Genomic DNA, 23,570 nt, shown 5'->3' with positions numbered 1-23,570 from the left:
GCGCGACGTTTGTGATAAAACATCTATTATAAATTGCGAATTAGTAGTTTATGCTGTGGTACTTTTGTGTGAAACTTTGAAACGAGATGATGTATGGTAATATAAATAAATATGTTAAAAAAATGAAAAAATGATTATCTATTTTTTTTTCCTTCCTTACATGTAAGATAAATATGTGATAAGATAGATCTATAAGATAGATAGATAGTCGCGTCCCGACCGGTAGGCAAGAGGTTCGCGGGGAGAGAAATGCGAAGGTACAACGTGAAAGAGGGATAGCGCGATGTGTTTGCGTGGACGTAAGAGAAAGATAGCGTTCGCATGCATAGTGGGATAGGAATAGTAAGAGGCATCTATAATGTGTTGGAAAAGAATAGCGCGAAGTGTTCGCATGGACGTGGGAGAAGAATAGTGTTATCATAGATGTGGGACAAGGATAGCGATGCGATGATGTATCCCTTAGAGAGGGATAACATCAACGGCTCTTTCTAGAAAAAAAACCCAGCGTCCAGACCGCGCAATATACGCTATTCGTTTATAATTATATATTATGTTTATATATTATAGCAGCTGGACATTGGCGCTCGCCTTTGTATATACGCACCAGTCATAAATATGTCCGCTCCCACGATAAGCATTCTCTGCCTGCGCGCCCTCAAGTCCCCCGCGCAGCTTTTTCTTGATCCGCACCTTCTTCAGAGGACCTGGATTAGAACCGGCCTAGCTCTACTATTGTAAGGGAATCGTGTTAAAAATTGAACTGATAAAAATAATTATAATGTTATTAGCTGCATTTTGCAGACTTTATATATGCTCATGACAAAAACTTGTGTGCGGATATAGATAGTGAGCGCCGTATAGCGATAAGCGAATGAATTATAATTATACATAGCTATGTATAATTGCAAATAATTTTATATAATTGAATATAACATATTATATATTACATATTATATATTACATATTACATATATATTATATATTACATATAATCAAATATATTTGTATATAATCATATATAGAAAATTATATATAGCAAATATATTTGTATACAATTATATTGTATATATCAAATTTTCTGGAATGCATAGCAATCATAATATATAATATATATAGTTATATATAATAATATAATAGATACATATAAATAATCCTGTATGATGTTATATATTGTCATATATAACGTATATGAGATTATTATATTTATATATAATTTTATACAAATATATATATTTATATATAAATTATATATATTTATATATAATTATATATAATTAGATATAATTAAACATGGATTTTTTTCCCGGGAGAAGTTGTAAATATTTTGTTACTATAATAAAATCAGATACTTGAAAAAAAGTGATCTTTGAAGAAATAAAATCAAAACAAAAAAATACGAGAAATGCTATTACTCAAGCATGTGAACTATTGGAAATATCTCAAAAGAAACAAAAACATTACTTGCTCTATTGAACAGGACTTATGCAATAAGTTGCTTGCTTAGTAAATAAATAAAAATCTATATGGCTCACTCTGTGCTGTGAGTGGTGAAAGTATTTCGCACCTTGTGAAGCATTTGGTGAGTTGGCTCTTAAGGAAACCATCGAGGGTTGCCTTGATGGGATTCGTATGCTCGCCCTTGAACCACGTCTTTCCTGAGCATGCAAGAGTTTATTCTCTCTCAACAACGAAACGTTCATCAATCTTGCGTTAGGTGTATTAAAGATGGTGCGATTTTCCCGCCAACGAGCTCTGAAATTTTACACACACAAGATAAGAATAGATTTAAATTTTGTCTTTTGCAATTGCCCTTTTCGCTTGTTATCAATAGCTAAACTTATGTAACGAAATATGTTTTACAATATACAATGCAATTTTTACAATAGAGTGCGGATGTGTAAAAATTTTCCAATTACATCTTCACAATTGATTTTATCTTTTAAAATTTATAAATGTTTTGTAAAAATAAAAGCACGAGATATACATATATAAGAGTATACAGATATATGTACATACATGTCCCGAATTTAAATGTAAAAACTTTAGATGCGTGTGGGGAATAAAGAAAAAATTTTTTTAGAAATTTTCTTGTTTTTGCTTTGTTTTGATTGTTAAAATCATAAAAAAAGGAAATAAAAAGATATTCAATAAAAAAAGTAAAACAATACTAAAATTATTAGATTTATTGGAAAATACCATGAAATAAAAATTGTAAAGCATGGAATTAAGAAAACAGCGAATAAAAACTCTCCTTAAGTAAAATTAGAGAATTGTAAATAAAAACACAACATCAAAATTATTGTATTCTCTTAATTTTAATTTATATTTACGTTCCATTAAGGAAGTGACATGCATAAGTAAGTGTAAATAAATAAGTAAAATGAAATTAAAACGTTCTTATTTTTTCGAACTTATTCATTCATGTTGTTACTTCTTAAATGACAGCAGAAATGTTTGTACACAAACAGAATAAACAGGATACAATAATCTCGCATTGTCGTGTATTTATTTACAATCCTTTAGTTTTACTTTAGAAAAATTTTAATTCATTTTTTTTTCTTAATTTCATACACTATAACTATTATCTCATGATATTTTTCAATAAACTTAATAATTTTAATTTTGTTTGTTTTTAATAAAAATTTTTTTGTTTTGTTCGTTTTGTTGTTTTGTTCTTGCGATTTTCTTCAAAACGAAAAAGCAAATTTTTAAAGGACTTTTTCTTAGTTTATCCATTACACGCTCCCAAAGTTTTGACATTACATTTCAGACAATTTATATATTTATTCAAAGTTTCAAAATAAGTTTTTTTTTATATATAGAACAGTGCTGGGATTTACTTGCACATTTCGGTCCGATTCTGTGGCTCACGCCTTTTGCTCCGCACTCCTCGCTCACGCATTAGCAACGAGTCGCTTGGTACGCGTATCTAAGAAGCGCGACGCTCGGGAGCGTCAGTATGTAAGAATGCCTAAATATAAGAAAATATTTTCTGAAAACACCGTGAAAATTCTCAAAATTAAAATTTTTTCCTTAATGTTTTATATTTCATTAATATAAAATATTATTATATTTTTTTCTTTTAAATTATTACATCAATATAATAAATTATTAAATCTGTTTATATAATTTACATATTTTTATGATACTTTATTTAAAGTTTTCTCTTAACCTGTTTTACAATAATAATTATAATATAGGACAATCGCAATATAGTTATAATATAATATAATTTTGCGACAATAGATTTCCACATCATCAATGAGGTACTATTGTTAATGCGTTTTTTTTAAAGTGGTTTCCCCAGTAGACCTATTCCACTAAAGAAGATTAATCCATTCGCGTACATATATATATATGAAAAAGAAAAATTATATTAAAGATGAAAAAATAAAAGAACGAAAAAGAAGAACAATCGCATAAACATTAATTTGATTTTCTAAGCCGTTTATGTGAATTTACAAAGGATAAAATATCTACGGGAATATTAGATGAATTAGAGTGCATCAACAAAGATAATGATACATCGCTCAAACAATCGGTTTATCGGTTTTCGTATATTTTAATTTTGAAAATGAACATTCACATAAATACGTAGAGCCAAACATAGAAAAAATTCGAAGACTAAATTTTATAAGTTTGGTATACTTTGATGTATCTAAAATCTTAAAATATTCAACATATATTCTGGCCACAATTTAAGAAACAGATAATTTTTTAAATCGCAAATTTCTGCCTGAAGTTCTACATTTTGTTCTTCAATCGGAACAATAAAAGGATTATCAATAAAAAGAATTAGATCTTTTCTAATTTTGGTAATTCAAAATCATTAAATCGCGTATCAAACTAATTAAATGAAAAAGAATTAATTAAATGAAGTTGTTTTTTAAAATTACAATCTTTTCCATATTCTTCGAAAATAATTTGGCAAGATGGATAAAAGTAAAAACTATCTTTTTTTAAATGATTTTTGAATAATAGTAATTTTCTACGAAATGAGTCGATATGATTGACTAACTGTGCTATCGTTTGGTTGGTCTTTTGCAGCAAAGAAATTTTTCTTTTCTTACAAGAAATGTTTATAAACTATGACGAATTTAAACATTTTTTAAAGACCTAGATTTTTTTCTGAATTAGCTGTTATTACAGATTTAATTCCCCATTTAAATAATTTAAATTTGAAAATTATTTAAATGGGGAATTAAATCTGTAATAACAGCTAATTCAGAAAAAAATCTAGGTCTTTGAAAAAAGTTTAAATTCGTCATAGTTTATAAACATTTCTTGCAAGAAAAGAAAAATTTCTTTTCTTATTGCAAAAAATTTCTCTAGACATTTCCCTGCGCTAAGCAATCACACTTCGGAATGTAAAGGTATATCTGTATAAATTGCATTATGCTCTTCGAGAAAAGATTGGAACTTTCTATGATTCAGAAATTTGTGTCCGCTTTTTATTGCATTAATAATTTTAGTAACTGCATTGCAGTACACAATTTAATCTTTCTCACAATGCTTATTAATGGATTATACAATGAATAAGGGAGAATTTTAAATTTTGCTGCTTTATTTGACCGAAGAATCCAATTTTCGAACCTGTTATTGCCATCAATTACGATAGCCAAACATTTAGAAAAATCGATATTAAATTTTTGAGAGATTTGTTCAATGGCTTTAAAAATATCTGTCCCATCCTTTACGTTTGATGAAGAGATTAATGTGGAAGAAAGTTAAGTATGTACAGGAAAGACTAAGAAATCTCTTCGTATTTTAAAATGAGACGTTTTACAAGAAAATGATAAATTGTTTATTTGCGCCACCCGTTATTCCGCGCGATCGTAGATTGTTTTCAGTCTTCTTTTGTTTCTTAACCTAACGGTTGCCACTTTCTTATTAAAGGTTTCGTGCAAAGTGTCTCGTGCAAAATGCCTTTAAATACAGAGTTTTAAAGTGCAGAGAGATTTCTCAGTGTTTCCTGTGCATACCTAACTTTCTTCCAAATTAATCTCTTCATCAAACGTGAAGGATGGCTGATGGACAGAGGTATGTGCAACATTATGATAAGAATTGGGAGAATAATTTTTTCGCATTTATTCGTAATAAAACAATTTGTCTTTTATGTGGTTATAAACCTTCTCATGTTAAAAAATTTTTGATCGAAAGACATTATAAAAATAAACATTGCAATGAATATGCAAAATATAACGGTGAAGAAAAGATTAATTTAATAAATAGTTTAAAATTAGTATATGAAGAAGGTTGTAGTGATAATACAAATTTTGAAATCAATAATAATGCAACATCTTCCGAAAAAGCAGTCACTGCATCATATGCTATTTCACATTTAATCGCTAAACATTCTAAGCCATTTACTGAAGATGAATTTGTAAAGGAATGCCTCATAGAAGCTGTAAAATCATTTGGAAATTCTTTAACTCTTGCAGAAGCTGCTAGTATACCGTTAAATAAAAAAACAGTAGTAGCAAGAGTTACTCATATCGCTTCTTCTATAGAAGAAAAATTGAAATATTTATTAGCAACATGCTCATATTTTTCATTATGTCTCAATGAAAGCATCAATAATTGACATGTGAGCCAGTTGAGTATTTTTGCTCGAATCGTACAAAACGATTTTTCATATGTCGAGGAGCTTTTAAATTTCGTACCATTACATGGCACAACAACCGGGATAGGTATTTATAAAACCATTGAACAAACCTTACAAAAATTTAATATTGATTTTTCTAAATGTTAGGCTATCGTAACTGATGGCACGAAAGCAATGACAGGTTCGAAAATTGGATTCTTCGGCCAAATAAAGCAACGAAATTTAAAATTCCCCCTTATTCATTGTAAAATCCATCAGGAAGCATTATGTGGGAAAGTGATTAAATTGTGTACCGCAATGCAGATAGTTACTAAAATTCTTAATGCAATAAAAGGTGGACACAAATTTCTGAATCATAGAAAGTTCCAATCCTTTCTCGAAGCATAATGCAATTTATAAAGATATACCTCTACATTCCGAAGTTCGATGGCTTAGCGCAGGGAAATGTCTAGAGAAATTTTTTACAATAAGAAAAGAAATCTTCCTTTTCTTGCAAAAAATGTCTATAAATTATGACGAATTTAAATCTTTCTTCGAAGATCTAGATTTTCTTTCTGAGTTAGCTGTTATTACAGATTTAACTTCCCATTTGAATAATTTAAATTTGAAGCTGCAAAAGGCCAACCAAACGATAGTATTGTTAGTCAGTCATATTGACTCATTTCGAGAAAATTATTATTATTCAAAAATCATTTAGAAAAAAATAGTTTTCACTTTTATCCATCTTGCCAAATTCTTTTTGAAGAATACGGCAAAAATTGTAATTTTAAAAAACAACTTCATTTAATTAATTCTTTAATAACCCAATTTGATACGCGATTTAATGATTTTGAATTACTTAGAAAAGATCTAATTTTTTTTCGAAAATCCTCTCATTGTTCCGATTGAAGAACAAAATGTAGAACTTCAAGCAGAACTTTGCAATTTGCAAAATGATCTGTCTCTTAAACCGCGGCCAGAAAAAGGTGTTGAATTTTTAAGATTTTAGATTCATCGAAGTATCCCGAACTTATAAAATTCAGTCTTCGAATTTTTTCTATGTTCGGCTCTACTTATGTAAATGTTCATTTTCAAAATTAAAATATATGAAAACAGATAAACGTTGTTGTTTGAGCAATGTACATTATCTTCGTTGATGCGCTCTAGTTCATCTAATATTCCCGTAGATATTTTATCTCTTGTAAATTTACATAAACGGCTTAAAAAATCAAATTAATGTTTATGCGATTGTTCTCTTTTTTTGTTCTTTTTTTTTCGTCTTTAATATAATTTTTCTTTTTCATATATATATGTACGCGAACGGATTATTCTTCTTTAGTGGAATAGGCATATTGGGGACAACTTTAAAAAAAAACGCATTAACAATAGTACCTCATAGGTGATGTGAAAATCTATTGTCTTAAAATTATAATTATATTATAATTATATTGTTATAATTATTATTGTAAAGCGGGTTAAGAGAAAACTTTAACTGAAGTATCATAAAAATATGTAAATTATATAAACGGATTAAATAATTTATTATATTGATGTAATAATTTAAAAGAAAAAAATGTAATATTTTATATTAATGAAATATAAAACATTAAAGAAAAAATTTTAATTTTGAGAATTTTCACGGTGTTTTCAGAAAAATATTATCTTATTATATTTAGCATTTTTACATACGGACGCTCCTGAGGCGTAGCGTCGCGCTCCTTAGTTCTCTTTGTGCGTTAATCAGGAGCGGCGCGCAACTTGCGCACGCCTGCGTATCAATAGGTCATGTGTCTGTTTTTTACTATTTAAGTTTAAAAATTTTATTACATAACTTTTTATTAATGCATATCTGAATTTATTGCTAGTTTGAATAGAATTTATTTGATGTAAAGGAACATTTTTTACTTATGCTCCTTACGCGTACCTAGCAACTCGTTGCTAACGCGCGAGCGAGGAGTGGGGGGCAACAGGCGTGAGTCACAGAATCGGACTGAAATGTGCAAGTAAATCCCAGCACTGATATAGAATTATAAGAACGTATTTTATATCATGTACAGGGTGCGAAAAAATACTGGGACTGTAAGATATCTCGAAGGGAATAAGTTTTGGAGGAAAATGTTAAATAATACAAAAGTTTTTCAAAAGGATATCAAAAGAGCCATCTCCAAGATTGGTTAACTAGATTTTAAATCCGGGATCCACTTTGGGCCTAGTAAGGCCTAATCGATTTTTCAAGTAAAGACTTATTTTTTATTGCGATTTAAGTTCACATATTCTTACATCTGATATAGTCGACAAACATTTGAGTCCGAGGTTTCATTGGATCTATATAGACCTTGTGCTACAAAATCTAATTTGCTTTTTTTTTCAAGCAGAAACCGTCCTCGACATCGACACACGACGAAAACTAAGAATTTTTATTGAAAAACTTAATTTGGACCTCATTGGGCCCAAAAAGGATTTCGAATTCAGATGTTTGTCGGCTATGTTAGATGTAAAAATTATATATTCATTTATACAGGATGTCCTAAAACTCCTGGATACGAAATGCACAGCGTGATTGTGCCAAAAGAAACAACTTTTTTCTCTAGTAATATTGCGTCTAAATACTATTTTTTAAATGAAAGCTATTTAAAGTTGTCCAATTACTGTTCTAAATTATGCGTTAATCAGGAGCGGCGCGCAACTTGCGCACGCCTGCGTATCAATAGGTCATGTGTCTGTTTTTTACTATTTAAGCTTAAAAATTTTATTACATAACTTTTTATTAATGCATATCTGAATTTATTGCTAGTTTGAATAGAATTTATTTGATGTAAAGGAACATTTTTTACTTATACCTCTGAAAGAACGACTAGAAATAAAATAACATTTTTAAACAACACATACATAATTTTTTACATACGAAATGTACCAACGTTTTAAAAATATTTGTGGCCTTAAAAAAGGTTAATGAAATATTATTTATAACAAATATTCGAAATGCATGCCTTGCATTTTATTCAAGCATTTGCTCTTCGAATAAAATTATCTTGCGTACGCTGAAGCATGTCGGCGTAATGTTTGCTATTGCACAACACAGGCGTTTTTGTAAATCTTCTAGAGTTTCCACAGAACTTTCATAAATAAAAATATTCCCATAGAAAATAGGAGAATCTAATGAGTTCAAATCGGGTCTTGCCGGCCATACGACAGGACCACCTCGACCAATCCAAGAATTTGAAAATTTTTTTAAGGTGGATCTTTGCAAAATGGTAAGGATGCATATGTTCATCTTTTAAGACACAAAAAACCATAGAGCGCAATATATTAATTTGACGTACAATATAGCGCAAATACTTGTTTGTAACTCTTCTTCAATTTTTTCCAAAATTTCCTTTTTAAAGGCAACTCGTGCATTTCGTCCTCGTCCAATATCCTGTTGATAAACGGTATTCTCAACTTCTTACAATCGTATGCATCTTCTGCCCTTTTTATAATATTCGCATTTAAATAACGTCTACATAGATAATGTCCCGCATATCGTATAGCAGCAGTTTTAATCTGATTGAAACATTCACCAAGAATCAGGGTCGTATCAATATTCTCCGCTTGTGCTTTGTAGATAGATAGATATACGATTTATTGATTCCCTTTGGGGTTACAATCTCTTACAATTACAACTCTCAACCCCTCTCCTACCCCGTCCTAGTTTATAAGGCTTACATAGCTAATAACTCCCTCTCCTCCTCGTTTCCCCGCCTCTCGCATCATCTTCTTTCTCTCCTGTCTCGTTTCTTTCCCAGTGCCATCTTCCTGTTACTTCGATCTGCTCTCTGTCTTACTCGTTCCTTTCATCTCGCTCTTGTATCGTTCCCTCATCTTCATCTTCTCACTCTGACTTGCCGCTCCTTCGCTCTCTCTCTCTAATACTCTACTCCTCCCTCTCCACTCTAACTTGCCGCTCCTCCACTCTCTACTCATCATCTTTCATGATCGTGTTTTACGTTTTTGATAATATGATTTCAATGTGGAGCACCTCCTTATAAGTTGTTTAACAATAGTTGCATTTTAATTATTTGTTATTAATAATATTTTATCGGCCTTTTTCAAGGCCACAAATATTTTTAAAACATTGGAAAAATACTATGCACAAAAAATTATGTTTGCATTGTTTAAGCATGTTATTTTATTTTTCGTTCTTTCAGAGACATAAATAAAAAATTCCCCTTTGTATCAAATAAATTCTGTTTAAAATAGCGATAAATTTAGACATTATGCATTAATAAAAAGTTGCGTAATAAAAGCTTTAGTAAAATAGTAGAAAAACAGTCTATATGACTCATTGATATTTACGCGGACGAGCGCATGCCGCTCCTAATCAGCGCATAATCTAATACGCTAATTGGACAACTTTAAATAATTCTTATTTAAAAAGTAATGTTCAGACGCAATTTTGCCAAAAAAAATCTTTTGGCACAGACAATAACGCTATGCGTATCCGGGAGTTTTGGGACACCTGTATACATACATACACACACACACACACACACACACACACACACACACACACACACACACACACACACACACACACACACACACACACACACACACACACACACACACACACACACACACACACACACACACACACACACTCTCTCTCTCTCTCTCTCTCTCTCTCATTTCTACTCTTTCACTCGCTTCACTTCACTCACTCTTATTCTTACCTTGTAGAGATTCTTCATAATCAAATAATTAAAGAATAATTGCTGATGACGCGATGCTAGTTTTTATCGATTATTTTGTATCGATACTTTTACACTTTTATACTCACGCACTGAATCGATAAATTGATGAACGATTATAACGATTATGACGATCACGATTATAAACGCGATCGTTATAATTGTTATAATCGTTAATCAATTTATCGATTCAGTGCGTGAGTATAAAAGTGTAAAAGTATTGATATAAAATAATCGATGAAAAACTCGTACTATCCGCGGCCGTGCAGCAATTATTTCTTTAATCAATTTATCGATTCAGTGCGTGAGTATAAAAGTGTAAAAGTATTGATATAAAATAATCGATAAAAAACTCGTACTATCCGCGGCTGTGCAGCAATTATTTCTTTAATTATTTTATTTATGAAGAATCTCTACAAGGTAAGAATAAGTGAGTGAGTGAACGAGTGAGAGGGTGAATGAGTGAATGAGCGAACGAGCGAGCGAGCGAGCAAACAGCATTCGAGAGAGAGAGAGGGAGAGAGAGAGAGAGAGAGAGAGAGAGAGAGAGGAGAGAGGGGAGGGGAGAGGGAGAGGGAGAGAGGGGAGAGGGGAGAGAGGGGGAGAGGGGAGGGGGAGAGAGAGGGGGAGAGGGGGAGAGGGGGAGAGAGAGAGAGACACGTTCTCATACATACACACACACACTCATCGCGTATAGCAAACAGCTGATCGAGAACTGTAACGAAGTGATTTAGAACAATCGTTCGTTTTTAAAGGATCGTATTCTTGAATGCTTTTTAAGATCATTTTTCCTTTACGAAAATTTCGTCTGAAGCTTAATTTGTAAGTTATAAATGGAAATAGTGATCGAATTACGGGATGGATACGCTGTAGCGCTCGATCAGCTATAGCGAGCACCTCGTGTAAGCGCCTGCATCGGACGGAGTTGCACCACCCCTGCCTATCATTTGTACCCATTCTGTAATTCGCTCACTATTTCCTTTTATAATTAAAAAACTAAGCTTCAAATCAAATTTTCGTAAAGGTAAAATCGTTTTAAAATTCATTCAGGAATATGACCTTTTAAGGACACTATACTTGTTTTGATACACCCTGTATATATATATATATATATATATATATATATATATATATATATATATATATATTATATGTATAAGTTAGGGAGAAAGAAAGAAAAAAAATCGAAAAATACAAAAAGTTTAACTTTATACGAAACAAACCATATGAACGGTACACGGTGTACTGTATTATAATTTAAACAAATACAGATGTAAATCAAAGCATATATTTATATGCTTCATTTATATGCATTTTTAAGATAATGACTATTTTATTAAGATAACGACTATTGCACTTAATGCATATGAATATAATTATATTTAATGTTAAATATCCAATTGAATTGTTTTGCTTACTTGCTGAAGAGTCTTAGAACGACGCAAATGATAATAAACATCAGTGCCATACCAACAAGAACACCGATCATGGCCGGATCAATATATCGGATGCTGGTTGGCTCTTTAACTTCGGCTGAAAACAAATTGGTCGTTTTGCATGAAAAAGATAAAAATTCGTAAATTAAAGTTTATGTGCATATGCGTATATATCTTAAAAAGATTAAAAGATAAATTGGTAGTATTACCGTTATTACTGTTATAATAAAACAAGAAACAATCATTAAATTAAAAAAATGCATTAAATATAAATATAAAATAGCAAATAATTTGATCAAAATAATTAATATAATAAATAAATATATATATATATATATATATATATATATATATACTGTTATTATATATATATAAAATATATATATAAAATATATATATATATATATATATATATATATATATACAATATATAGAGTATCTGATAATAATCGCTCCATCCGTAATATGTAAATAGAGCGGATTAAATCAAGTAGGAAAGTCCTTTACCATTTTTTTTATAACGCTTAATAAGAATTATTATTGAGTAAAGTCTCGTCAATCATTGCCGATCTTTAGCCAGGTGCACATCAGTGAGCCGCGCGAGTGTGCGACAATGCTCAACCGCCACGGGTGGGGCAATTATCATTAGACATCCTATATATATATATATATATATATATATATATATATATATATATATATATATAGGGTGTCCGTCAATTCGCGATAAACCCTTTAAAGAAATATAGAGAGTGTTATTTTGAACAGAAAAATCCTGTACCATTTTTTTCTATAACGCTTAATAAAAGAGTTATTACTGAGTGAAGTCTGGCTTATCATCGCCTTCAGCCGGGCTCACGTCGGTGAGTCGTCATAACATCTGAGCGCTCACGCACACTACCAGGCGCGCGGCTCACCGACCGTGCGTCCAGCTAAAGATCGAAGATGATAGGCCAGACTTCACTCAGTAATAACTCTTTTATTAAGCGTTATAGAAAAAAATGGTACAGGACTTTTCTGTCCAAAATTACACTCTCTATCTTTTCTTAAAGGGTGTATCGCGAATTGTCGGACACCCTGTATATATACAAGGTCATTTTAATCAATACATGCAAATATCTTATAAAGTAAGCAAGATGGAAAAAAATGTTTTATACAAAAGTTGTAGGGTTTAGAGGAAGACACCTGATGATGACCTTGATTCTGACCTTGGAGTCAAATTTAGGGATAATTTTAACTTGATTTTCTTAAATGGAATCACAATTTCTCATATCATATTCTTGTAGCTGGCATCTTTTCAAAACACTATAATAAAATAATTTTTCATAAGGTACTGTTTAAATTATAAGACTTGAAATATCTTATGCTGCGCGTAATACAGCAACAGTTTTAATTCTATTTCCACTTTTAGCGCTACTCAGGAACAACGGCGTAGACATAGTAGTTTTATATTCCATTTGGGGTGCTTGATTAGCGTGAATTTCCTTGCTGGCGCTTTACGTCTGCTGTGTTATGCGCAGTATACGATTTTTCAAGTCTCATAACTCAAAAAGTACTTTATAAAAAAATATTTTATTTTAGTGTTTTGAAAAGGTCTTGATGCCAAGTACAAAAATGTGATATAAAAAATTGGCGGTTCCATTTAAGAAAATCAAGTTGAACTTAAAATGATCCCTAAATTTGACTCCAAAATCAGGATTAAGGTCACCATCAGATGTCTCCCTCTGAACCCTACAACTTTTCTATAAAATATTTTTTTCCATCTTGCTTTATGAGATATTTGCGTGTATGGATTAAAATGACTCATCCTGTATATATACAGAACATTGTAATAATATGCACAATTGTTAAACATTTGCGATAAACATTTGTGATAAACATATTGATGATAGCAAAATATTATATATAAAACATTATATAAAATATTTTGTGCATTCATTTTAAATAAATAATAACTTCAAAAAAAGTTAAAAATTCTTTTTGTTTCAAAAAAAGAAAAAGTCAAGACTATCTTGAATTGCTCATAAATGTGATCATATTTTATATAAATAAATTATTTTTAATCCACATAATCATTTTAATTTCAATCATTCTGCATGTAAAAGTATTAAATAGAATTAATAACTGATTAGATATTTTATAATCTATTTGCATATATTGTGTATAAGATATGAAATAAAGTGATATTGATTCTTTTACTATAATATTAGTTATATTTTTACAGAATGATTAAAATTTATTCACATTTCTATTTTTGTACAAATGTAACATTGCAATATTTAATATAACGTAATTTTTTAAATGTAATTATACTATAATTGTATATTAAACAATTCATTTTATCACTTGATGTATAAAAATATTAAGCTAAAATTATTAAAAAATAAAGAAAAAATTAAAAATTTCGTAAAATAAATATTTTTCGAAATATATATTTTGTGTTATATATATATATATATATATATATATATATATATATATATACATATATACACACACACACACATACATAACACAATATGTGGGTGCGGGTGCGGGTGTGGGTGTGGGTGTGGGTGTGGGTGTGGGTGTGGGTGTGGGTGTGGGTGTGCGTGCGTGCGTGCGTGCGTGCGTGCGTGCGTGTGTGTGTGTGTGTGTGTGTACAATATATGAAAATAAATTGTATTTTTTTTTTAATAACTCGCATATAATATCAGACATACGATGACTATCTTAATATATCTTACTTCCATGATATGAAAATAATATCCTGTATGTAGAATGAATTCATGTATCTTCATATATACATGATTTGGATGTATATATGTATATTACAACCCTAACAATGCACATGTCCAGAGAACATCCCGAGAGCATCCAGAAGATGTAAAACATGCATAATATGTATATTCATTGATGAATTTTATATGTATATATTACGTATATAATTTGCATATGAAATGAAAATATAATTTGTATATACATTGCTGTACATTATACATATATACTTACATTATGCGATCTCTAAATACATTGCACGTATATATAATTTATACATACTTTGTTGTACTTATTGCCTGTTTAAAGCGCATATAATTTTGTGTAATATTTTTGTAATATTTATACATTATATATATAACTTATTAATCATTTATATATGTATAAAGGTTAACTATCATTTGTAATAAATTTTATTATTTTTCATGTCTTTTTTTATCAATAATTTTAGAAAAATAAATTTACAATTTCTAAATCTTTCTTTCTCTGATTTAATTTTTAGAAAATAAATACATAAAATAAAAATATATTTATTTTTAACAAAATTATTTAAATTAAGAGTTTAAAGAATATAAGTACACGTACTTATATTCTTTAAACAATCATTTATATTGGTGTATTTAATTTATACTAATAACAGTTTATTGTATCGTTACTTCATATTTCTTCTTATTTTTATTTTTTTATATATTTTTTCATTTTTTATTTCTTTTCATATTTTTTATCTTTTTTCATATTTTTTCTTATTTTTATCTTGTATATAAAAAAGATATATAAAAAAAATCCTTGGCAGAATCTATGATTAAAATAAAATAAGCGAGAGCTTTATTACTCTTGTCCTTTTTAATTCCTACCGAGCCATATCAAAGCATGACATGATTTTCGTTAAAGTTATCATATTCTATTTCTTAAAAATTTCATTTCTTACCAACGCAGATTATACCGTCAGGTTGTACCATCGGAATCTTCTCGAAAAGGCAGATGCATCGACCGTCGCGGCATTCCGTTTCGCTTACTCGTACTTCGCATTGTTCGTGAAAGAAACAGGATTCGTTCACGTTTGCAGCTAAAAAAAATTTTTAATATGTTTGTTACCAAAATACAGTTATGGAATATAAATTAAATTACTTGATACAACTAAACTATTTTATGTTAAATGTAAATGTTAAATGTTTTATCTAAAGAGAAATACGCATACGCATACACACACATATACAAAATTTATTTGAAAATTTTCCATCTGTTTATTTTTTGACTTACTAATTTTTACAAAAATCCCCCATGCCAATTTTATTTTCAAGAGAGATATGTAAGTTCGACTAATTCAATTGCTTTATCCCCTTTATAAGAGTAGCTACAAATTTCAAAAATCTTAAATAGCACAATATTATATTAATACGTTTAAAGTCAATAAAAATCGAAAAGGTTCTGAATATTAAAATATAAATAACCATAATCACATGAGAAATAAGAGCCATGTGCTACATAAAAAGTGCAAACAATTTTTTTTAACTTCTTAATGATTATTAGATAGATTTTATTTAACTCTTTCATTGGTGTTAGCACCTATAGGCGTTTTGAAAATTTGCTTATAGTGTGCTGTTGGCGCCTAATTAACTTCGGTCATTTGATGCTAATGGCACCTTTAGGCGCTCGGCAATTTTTATTGGCAATAATTGCATAATGTAATGCCATTCAATGTTTCAATCACAGAAAAAATTTCGCAGAAAAATTTTGTCATCCACAGCGTCGATTGCGGTTGAATATTTACCATCTACTACACATTCTACATATTAAGATCAGCCGCAGCAAAAGAGTTAAAAGTTTCGGTTCCACAATTTTATTTAAATATTCATCTGCAACAGATTTAAAAAATTCGAAAAATATAAATATATATGTACAATCAACGAAGCAACGCATCCCACAGTTCATCGGAAAACTTCAAAATGAAGAGCATTCCATCAGCTCAAAAGTAATTCTTAAACGATTATAATTAATAACAAACAAAAAGAGTCTGATATAAAAATATAATAATATAGGATAAAAAATGGACTAATAAGAGCCAAGTACATTGAGTCGATGCACCAAAATTTGATTAGAAATCTTTAATGATCTTTCCTTTGGGCCATCTTCAGCAAAATAATTGACAAAAATGTATGTGTGCTGACATTTGATCTCACCTCCTTGCCCCGCAATGAAACATCTGTCGGTTCCAGTCATTAAGAGATGGCATAAAATAGATGTCCATGAAATAGGACATTACAAAATAAATTAGTTCAAAATAAAACGGAGAGCCGAAATCGAGAAAACGCAAACATCCATCCAAGTCAGAAACATACGATATTGATACAATGTTTAATGATGATTATAATTAATATAGTATACATATATATATATGATGTTATGATGATGATATAATATGATGTATATATATATATATATATATATATATATATATACATATTAATTATAATCATATATGTATATGTATATGTGTATATAAAATATCTGAAGAAATAGAAAACAAATAGATAAATAAATAAATCGCATTTTAGAAGTTAAAGACTGTGTCGATAAAGTGTTCAGTGAAGTACTGACAATAAGTAGCAAATATGACAATAAAAAACATAAATATTTCTTATTACTTTTCTATATATTTAATTTTTTTTTAGTATCACATTTTTTATTTAGTATCATATATTATATCATATCTTTTTAGCTTAAAATATTACATTCAAAAAATTAGAAAAGATCGCCGTTTAATTTCAAATGCATATTATTGAAGTATGAATTCTCTACATCATATGTGAGATTAAGGTGGTCCATGCTATATAAATTTTTATAAAGATTCACCCATATTATTATCGCTATTGTACAAAACACTATGTTTTGTAACAAAATATTTCTAATAAATATTAGATTTTTAATAAGAATCCCAACTTACCATGTCCGCATTTATCCAGATGATTAGTAGCTTCAAATTCTTCTTTGCAAGCACAAACTTTTTTTTTCGGTGCGCAGTAGGAGCCTGCAAAACCGCATTCATTATCCGCCTCACAAATATCACCAAATTTTTTTGAGCCCCTACCGGACAAATCTGAAAGAGCACACAATTATTAAAAATAAAATAAGTACAAACATTTTTTATAATTTTTTACAAAAATTTTATAATACTAATATTTTTTAAAATTGTTTTATGTTAAACAGATTTATATATCCGTAATCATATCAAGATATGAATACGTACTCCTTCTATCATATTTTCGTTTAAGAAAAGTCGATGTTAAATTTAACGCCTAAGGCTCCTGAATAATCGCCGCGGAATTCTGAGTTGGTGATGGACATAGAAATAATAATGCTGCGGTACGAATAAGAACTCTCTCCAACGATTTATCATATAAGTGAAGTGTATTAGGAGCTTACTAACACAGACATAATGCTATGTCATCGCGTGTATGTGTAATAAAAATTCGTGCGTGACACTGAGCGATCACGAAAACGCTCGCCACTCGCAAATGTTCGACCGTCGAATTTTGCTATTCGCTTGCAATATATGCATTTTTACACAATATAACAGAATAAATGCAAATAGTAGAACAAATTAGAATAAAAATATTTATATTATATACAATAAAATAAATAAAATTTAATAAATCAAATAAATAAAATGTTAGAGAAATAACTTAATGATAAAATAAGAAAAATGTAAAATTTAACAATAATTATAATTTTAAATAAAAAAAAAATGGAGATCATAACTTTTATTATTTAGATATATTTAATACGCATTATACAGGGTGTAATTGAATATGCATGGAGTACATCAGATGCAAGACAACAATCTAGATCGAAAAGTTCTAAATCATTTTTTTATCTGAGATTTCTTTCTGTTGTTATATGATATTAATATTAAATAATCAGCTTCTGCGGAAAACAGCGGAAAACAAGAAAGGTATGGCGAGTGTCAGAATACCGAGACGGCTTTCTGTTGTACAGGTACTGATTAGCTAACTTTAACATCATATAACAACGGAAAGAAAGATTGTGAGATTAAAAAATAGTTCAGGACTTTTTAATTTGGATTATTGTTCTGTATTTGATGATATGCTCCATGTATATTTGTTCATTTATATCCTGTACATAACTGACATGTTAGATAATAATTATTAAGTTTCTAAAAAATATACAAATTAATAGAACAATAAATTTAGATAAGCACAGTTTATGGCTGAAAAAATTATTAAATATTGATACAAAAAAGTTTAAGGAGCAAATTGTGGATTTAAGTGCATATATTTAAATTATAATACAAATCTCAAAAATTCTTAAGATAAAATAAAATAAAGTAATAAACAAATTTCGAGAAATTCTTAACATTAAATGTTTTGGTCTGGCCTGTCTTCAATAAAAACAAATTGAAGGAAGGAAAAAAAATTTTTGTTAAGATTATTGTTGAAACGCATTTTAACAACCAGCGTAAATTAAAAAAAAAGATAAAAAGCCATACTAATCATCGATTAATGTAATAATATTATGTGATATATTATTGTGATATATTATTGATAAAATTATTGTTGTATTACTTCTTCATCGTCGTGTGAATGCAATGTTAAACTGCTTTTTCGCTCAAGTAATGATTTTTTATATTCTGTCGTCATGAGAATTAGAAGTTCATATGTCATTATTATAGTGCGAGCAATTTTATCATTAGCTCCTAAAGCGTATTTTCTAACATTAATTGAATTTAATGTCTCAATGGACATATATTATTTCTTTTTCTCGTTTTCACATTTAGAATTATTGAAAATGCAAGTTCAGTTTCAACGTTTGAAAAATTCTTACAATGCTTAATAAATGATCGCAAATTTTGAAAACGAATTTTATCACCGTCTGTAGAATATAAATCGATTTACATTTATGTTATCGAAGGATAATTTTGACCAGTCAAAACTTCTGTAGGTAGAGCACTTCATATAAAGAAAATTTTCATATAAAAAAAAGTTTTCATGAATCATTTGTAAAAATTCACATCTGACATAATATTTTCAATAATTTTAAATACAAAAACGAGAAAAAAAGTAATATATCCATTGAGACATTAAATTCAATTTGCGTTATAAAATACGCTTTGAGAATTAATAATATAAAATTGCTCATACTATGACAGTGACATGTAAACTTCTAACTCTCATGACGACAAAAAGTTTGAAGAAAAAATTACTACCTGAGCAAAAAAGCAGCTGAACATTGCATTCACACGACGATGAAGAAGAGATGCAAAAATAATATTAACATATAATATTATCACATCAATCGATGATTAATATAAAGTTTTTATCTATTTTTAATTTACGCTGGTTGTTCAAATGTCTTTCAACAATAATCTTAAGAGGAATCTTTTCTTTTTCTTTCAATTTGTTCTTACTGAAGAGAGTCTAGACCGAAGCATTTAATATCAAAAATTTCCCGAAATTTTTTTATTACTTTTTATTCTTGTCTTAAGAACTTTTGAGACATGTATTATAATTTAAATATATGCACGCATATCCACAATTTGCACCTTAAGTCTTTTTGTATCATATTTTTAATATAATTTTTTTATTTAGCTATAAACTATGTCTATTTAAATTTATTATTCTATTAAGTATTGTATGTTCCTTATTAAAAGTTGAGTAATTATTGAATCTAACATATCAGTAATAATATCAGAAACAAATATATCTATAAATAATAAAAGTTATGACCGCTTTTTATTTAAAACATAATTATTATATAATTATATAAAAATAATTATTGTTAAATTTTATATTTTTCTTATTTTATTATTAAGTTATTTCTCTAATATAAAAAAATGAAAAATAAGTTTTATTTATTCTTTTGTATATATATAATATAAATATTTTTATTCTACTATTTGCAATTATTCTGTTATATTGCATGGAAATGCATATATTGCGAATAGAAAAACTCGAACATGTGCGAGCGGCGAGTGTTTTCGTGATCGCTCAGTATTGTTCGTAGTCTCCGCACGAACTTGGGCTACACGTTAATAAGTATTGTGTTACATGCTAAGGTCGTTCTACATTAGTCGCAAACAGCTGAACGCATGAACACAAGCAGCGTTATTTTCAGTCGTAATGTAGTCGCAAATAACAATCGCAAAGTTTGACCAAATCCAAAATTTGCGTCTCTGCGATTTTGCGACAGCCAATGAGCATCGAGCTTCGCTGTCATGGCGTCTATTTGGCTTGTTTGTTTGTTCGTGTTCTGATTGTAACCTACAAAGTTATTGGTAGAAAATTTTATTTTTATGAGTGATTTCGAATGTAATGAAGATGAATCTTTGGATGCAAGCGTTTATGAAGATAAAACAGATGTGGATGAAACAGATATAGAATTAATAAGGATCTTAAAAAATAACCCGGGGCTCTGAAACAAGAGTGCTTTTGTAGGCATTTTCGATTTTATGACTGTAATGAAGAAGGCGCTAATCGCAAGACTTTTGTGACTTGCGACAATATGGATGTATGATCGATTACTCGCGACTAATGTAGAACGACCTTTACTCACAAGTTATCCATATGTCAGACATTCTTATAGCGCCTCACGTAACAAATCGATAAATTATGTGTAAAATGACATTTTGACAACCTAAATTATTCTTGCGTGCCATTTTATAATTATTTGCTCTATGCTAGTGCTGTGATGTGTAACGTATTTGTGAAACCTACAAAATTTTCCGAAAACTAAGCTTAGTGAAGAAAGTATTATGTAGAAGGAACATTTTCTTCTACTTTGGACAATTGTCAAATCACATGATCTCGTTTTCCCATATGACTAGGCTTACTTTGACACTCATTTTACGGCTATTTATTAATTGTCAAAGCAAAAGCTTAGTTTTCGGACAATTTTACAAGTATGCTAAAACAATCTGTAGTCTTATTTATCAAAATATACTTTTATTTAGAAGTGATACGCAAGAATTCTCAGCGTGTCATTTCTCGCCTCTGACGTCATAATTTCAATATGGCCGCGGCAACTACTCAGGAGCCTTAAAAACGGAAATTGAACATTCTGCATATTATTATGTACTCTACTTTACATTATATGTATGTGTAAAACTCATTGCAGCAATTTACAAAAAAAAATTTTTTTTACAAACACAAATACAAACATAGGCTTGTACGCAGACGTGCGTGCGTGCGTGCAGGTACGTACATATGTACGGCTGTATCACATAGTGTTACAAACTGTTTTCTCCAAAACTATTACAGCGAAGAAATTCTTTTTACAGTTTTTATGATTTTGGAGCCTTTTAAATGACAAACAAGATATTGCTGTCAATCTCTTAAAAAAGTATTTAAAAATGCTGGCTATAGTTCCGGAAAGGATTTACCTCCGATTTCGATGAAACTTTATGAAAAACTTTCTTTTAGATTCAAAGAAAACTTCTAAAGAAAATTTTGACGATTGTTATAAAAAAATCATTTTTAAGAAAAAATGACGAATTGATAATTATTTATATTAGACACCTCACCACGACTTTCACATATTGTAAGAGTGAAATTGCTGATTAATTTTGTTTTATTTGGCGGTCTTGTATAATTTTTGAGATATTTAACGAAAAAAGGTTTATCGAGTTATACGATTTTACATGGGTTTGCAATATTCTGCGCGGAGCGAATTTTATCCCATATCGCCCTTTGCTTCAAACGAGATATAAATTATATCTCGTTGTACATGCGTTTGCAAATTTTTGCATAAAAATAATTTTAAATGTTGGAATTTTAATATATAGTATAATATTTTAATATAGTAAATATTAGTAATAACATAATTAAAAAGTATTTGTAAACAAACTTGATATCGCTTAGGAAACAGTCTTCAAGTCGCTAAAAAATATTTTTCGTCATAACTCTAACTATAACAGAGATATTACAATATTAAGTTCTTCAATGTATAAATTTAAAGATGTCACTCGCGCCGCCGCCATCACCATCGTCTCATTCATCGTCACACACACACACACACGCGCGCGCAGCACACTCTACACACACACCTATACATATATATATATATATATATATATATATATATATATATATATATAGAGAGAGAGAGAGAGAGAGAAATCAGAATTTGCAAAAAGTTACATATGATATACATATTTAAAAAAATTTTCTCGATAGAATTGCTTATATTAAATTTAGTATTTAGTATTTAATATTTTATTTTTAATTATAAAACAATAATATTATAAAATTTATATAAAATCATTATTTAATTTTATATATAATAAATGAATAACATATTTTAATTTGTTTGTGCGTCAATTTAAATCTAGAATAGATTTTGATGATAGATATTTTGATAATAAAAAATATTCTTCTAACATGTTTATCATTTTTAGGAAAATATTAATAATAAAATTATATTAATTAAAAATACGGAATAATTATTTTTTATTATCGAAATATATTCTGGTTTTAAATTGATGCACAAACACAAATTAAAATAAATTATTCATTTATTATATTTAAATAATATAAAATTAAATAATGATTTTATATTATTATTGTTTTGTAATTAAAAATAAAATATATAAAATATATAAAATATTTTAAAAATATATAAAAAACTACTTTATTTTAAAATATTAAATTTAATATAAGCAATTTTATCGAGGAAATTTTTAAATATATATATATATATATGTACATGCATATATGTATATATGCATACATTATATGTATTTATATGCATATATTTATATGCATATATAATATTATATATATGTACTTTTTTGCAAATTCTGATTTCTATATTTTTTTTTTTCATAAATTGTCTTAATTGCATCATATTGAAAATTATCGGAAATTATTAAATATTTTAAGATTAAAAAGTCCGTATGCAATGACGCAAAAGAATTAAAAGTGGCGGCTATTCGACGGCGCAAAGTTAAAATGGCGTCAAGCGGGTCAATCTATACTCTATACATTAAAAGTGGGTCAGTTCACTATGGCACGTTGCCAATGCTCTCACATGCGAAAACTCCCACGCCTA

General features: G+C 29.0%; 1 protein-coding gene across 2 annotated transcripts in view; it reads right to left on the bottom strand.

The window, feature by feature from the left end:
• Positions 1-23,570, bottom strand: part of LOC126853005 (uncharacterized) — a 54,880-nt gene that overhangs the window by 21,485 nt on the left and 9,825 nt on the right. For both annotated transcript variants that reach the window (XM_050598376.1, XM_050598375.1), the window contains exons 2-5: positions 17,452-17,604; positions 15,436-15,573; positions 11,733-11,847; positions 1,565-1,752 (exon numbers count right to left, since the gene is read on the bottom strand). In XM_050598376.1, the coding sequence (XP_050454333.1) occupies positions 1,565-1,752; positions 11,733-11,847; positions 15,436-15,573; positions 17,452-17,604 (594 nt within the window). The remainder of the gene's footprint in view (positions 1-1,564; positions 1,753-11,732; positions 11,848-15,435; positions 15,574-17,451; positions 17,605-23,570) is intronic.

Source organism: Cataglyphis hispanica, chromosome 11, assembly GCF_021464435.1.
Source record: "Cataglyphis hispanica isolate Lineage 1 chromosome 11, ULB_Chis1_1.0, whole genome shotgun sequence".
NCBI lineage: Eukaryota > Metazoa > Arthropoda > Insecta > Hymenoptera > Formicidae > Cataglyphis > Cataglyphis hispanica.
This window is presented reverse-complemented; position numbering and strand designations above follow the sequence as displayed.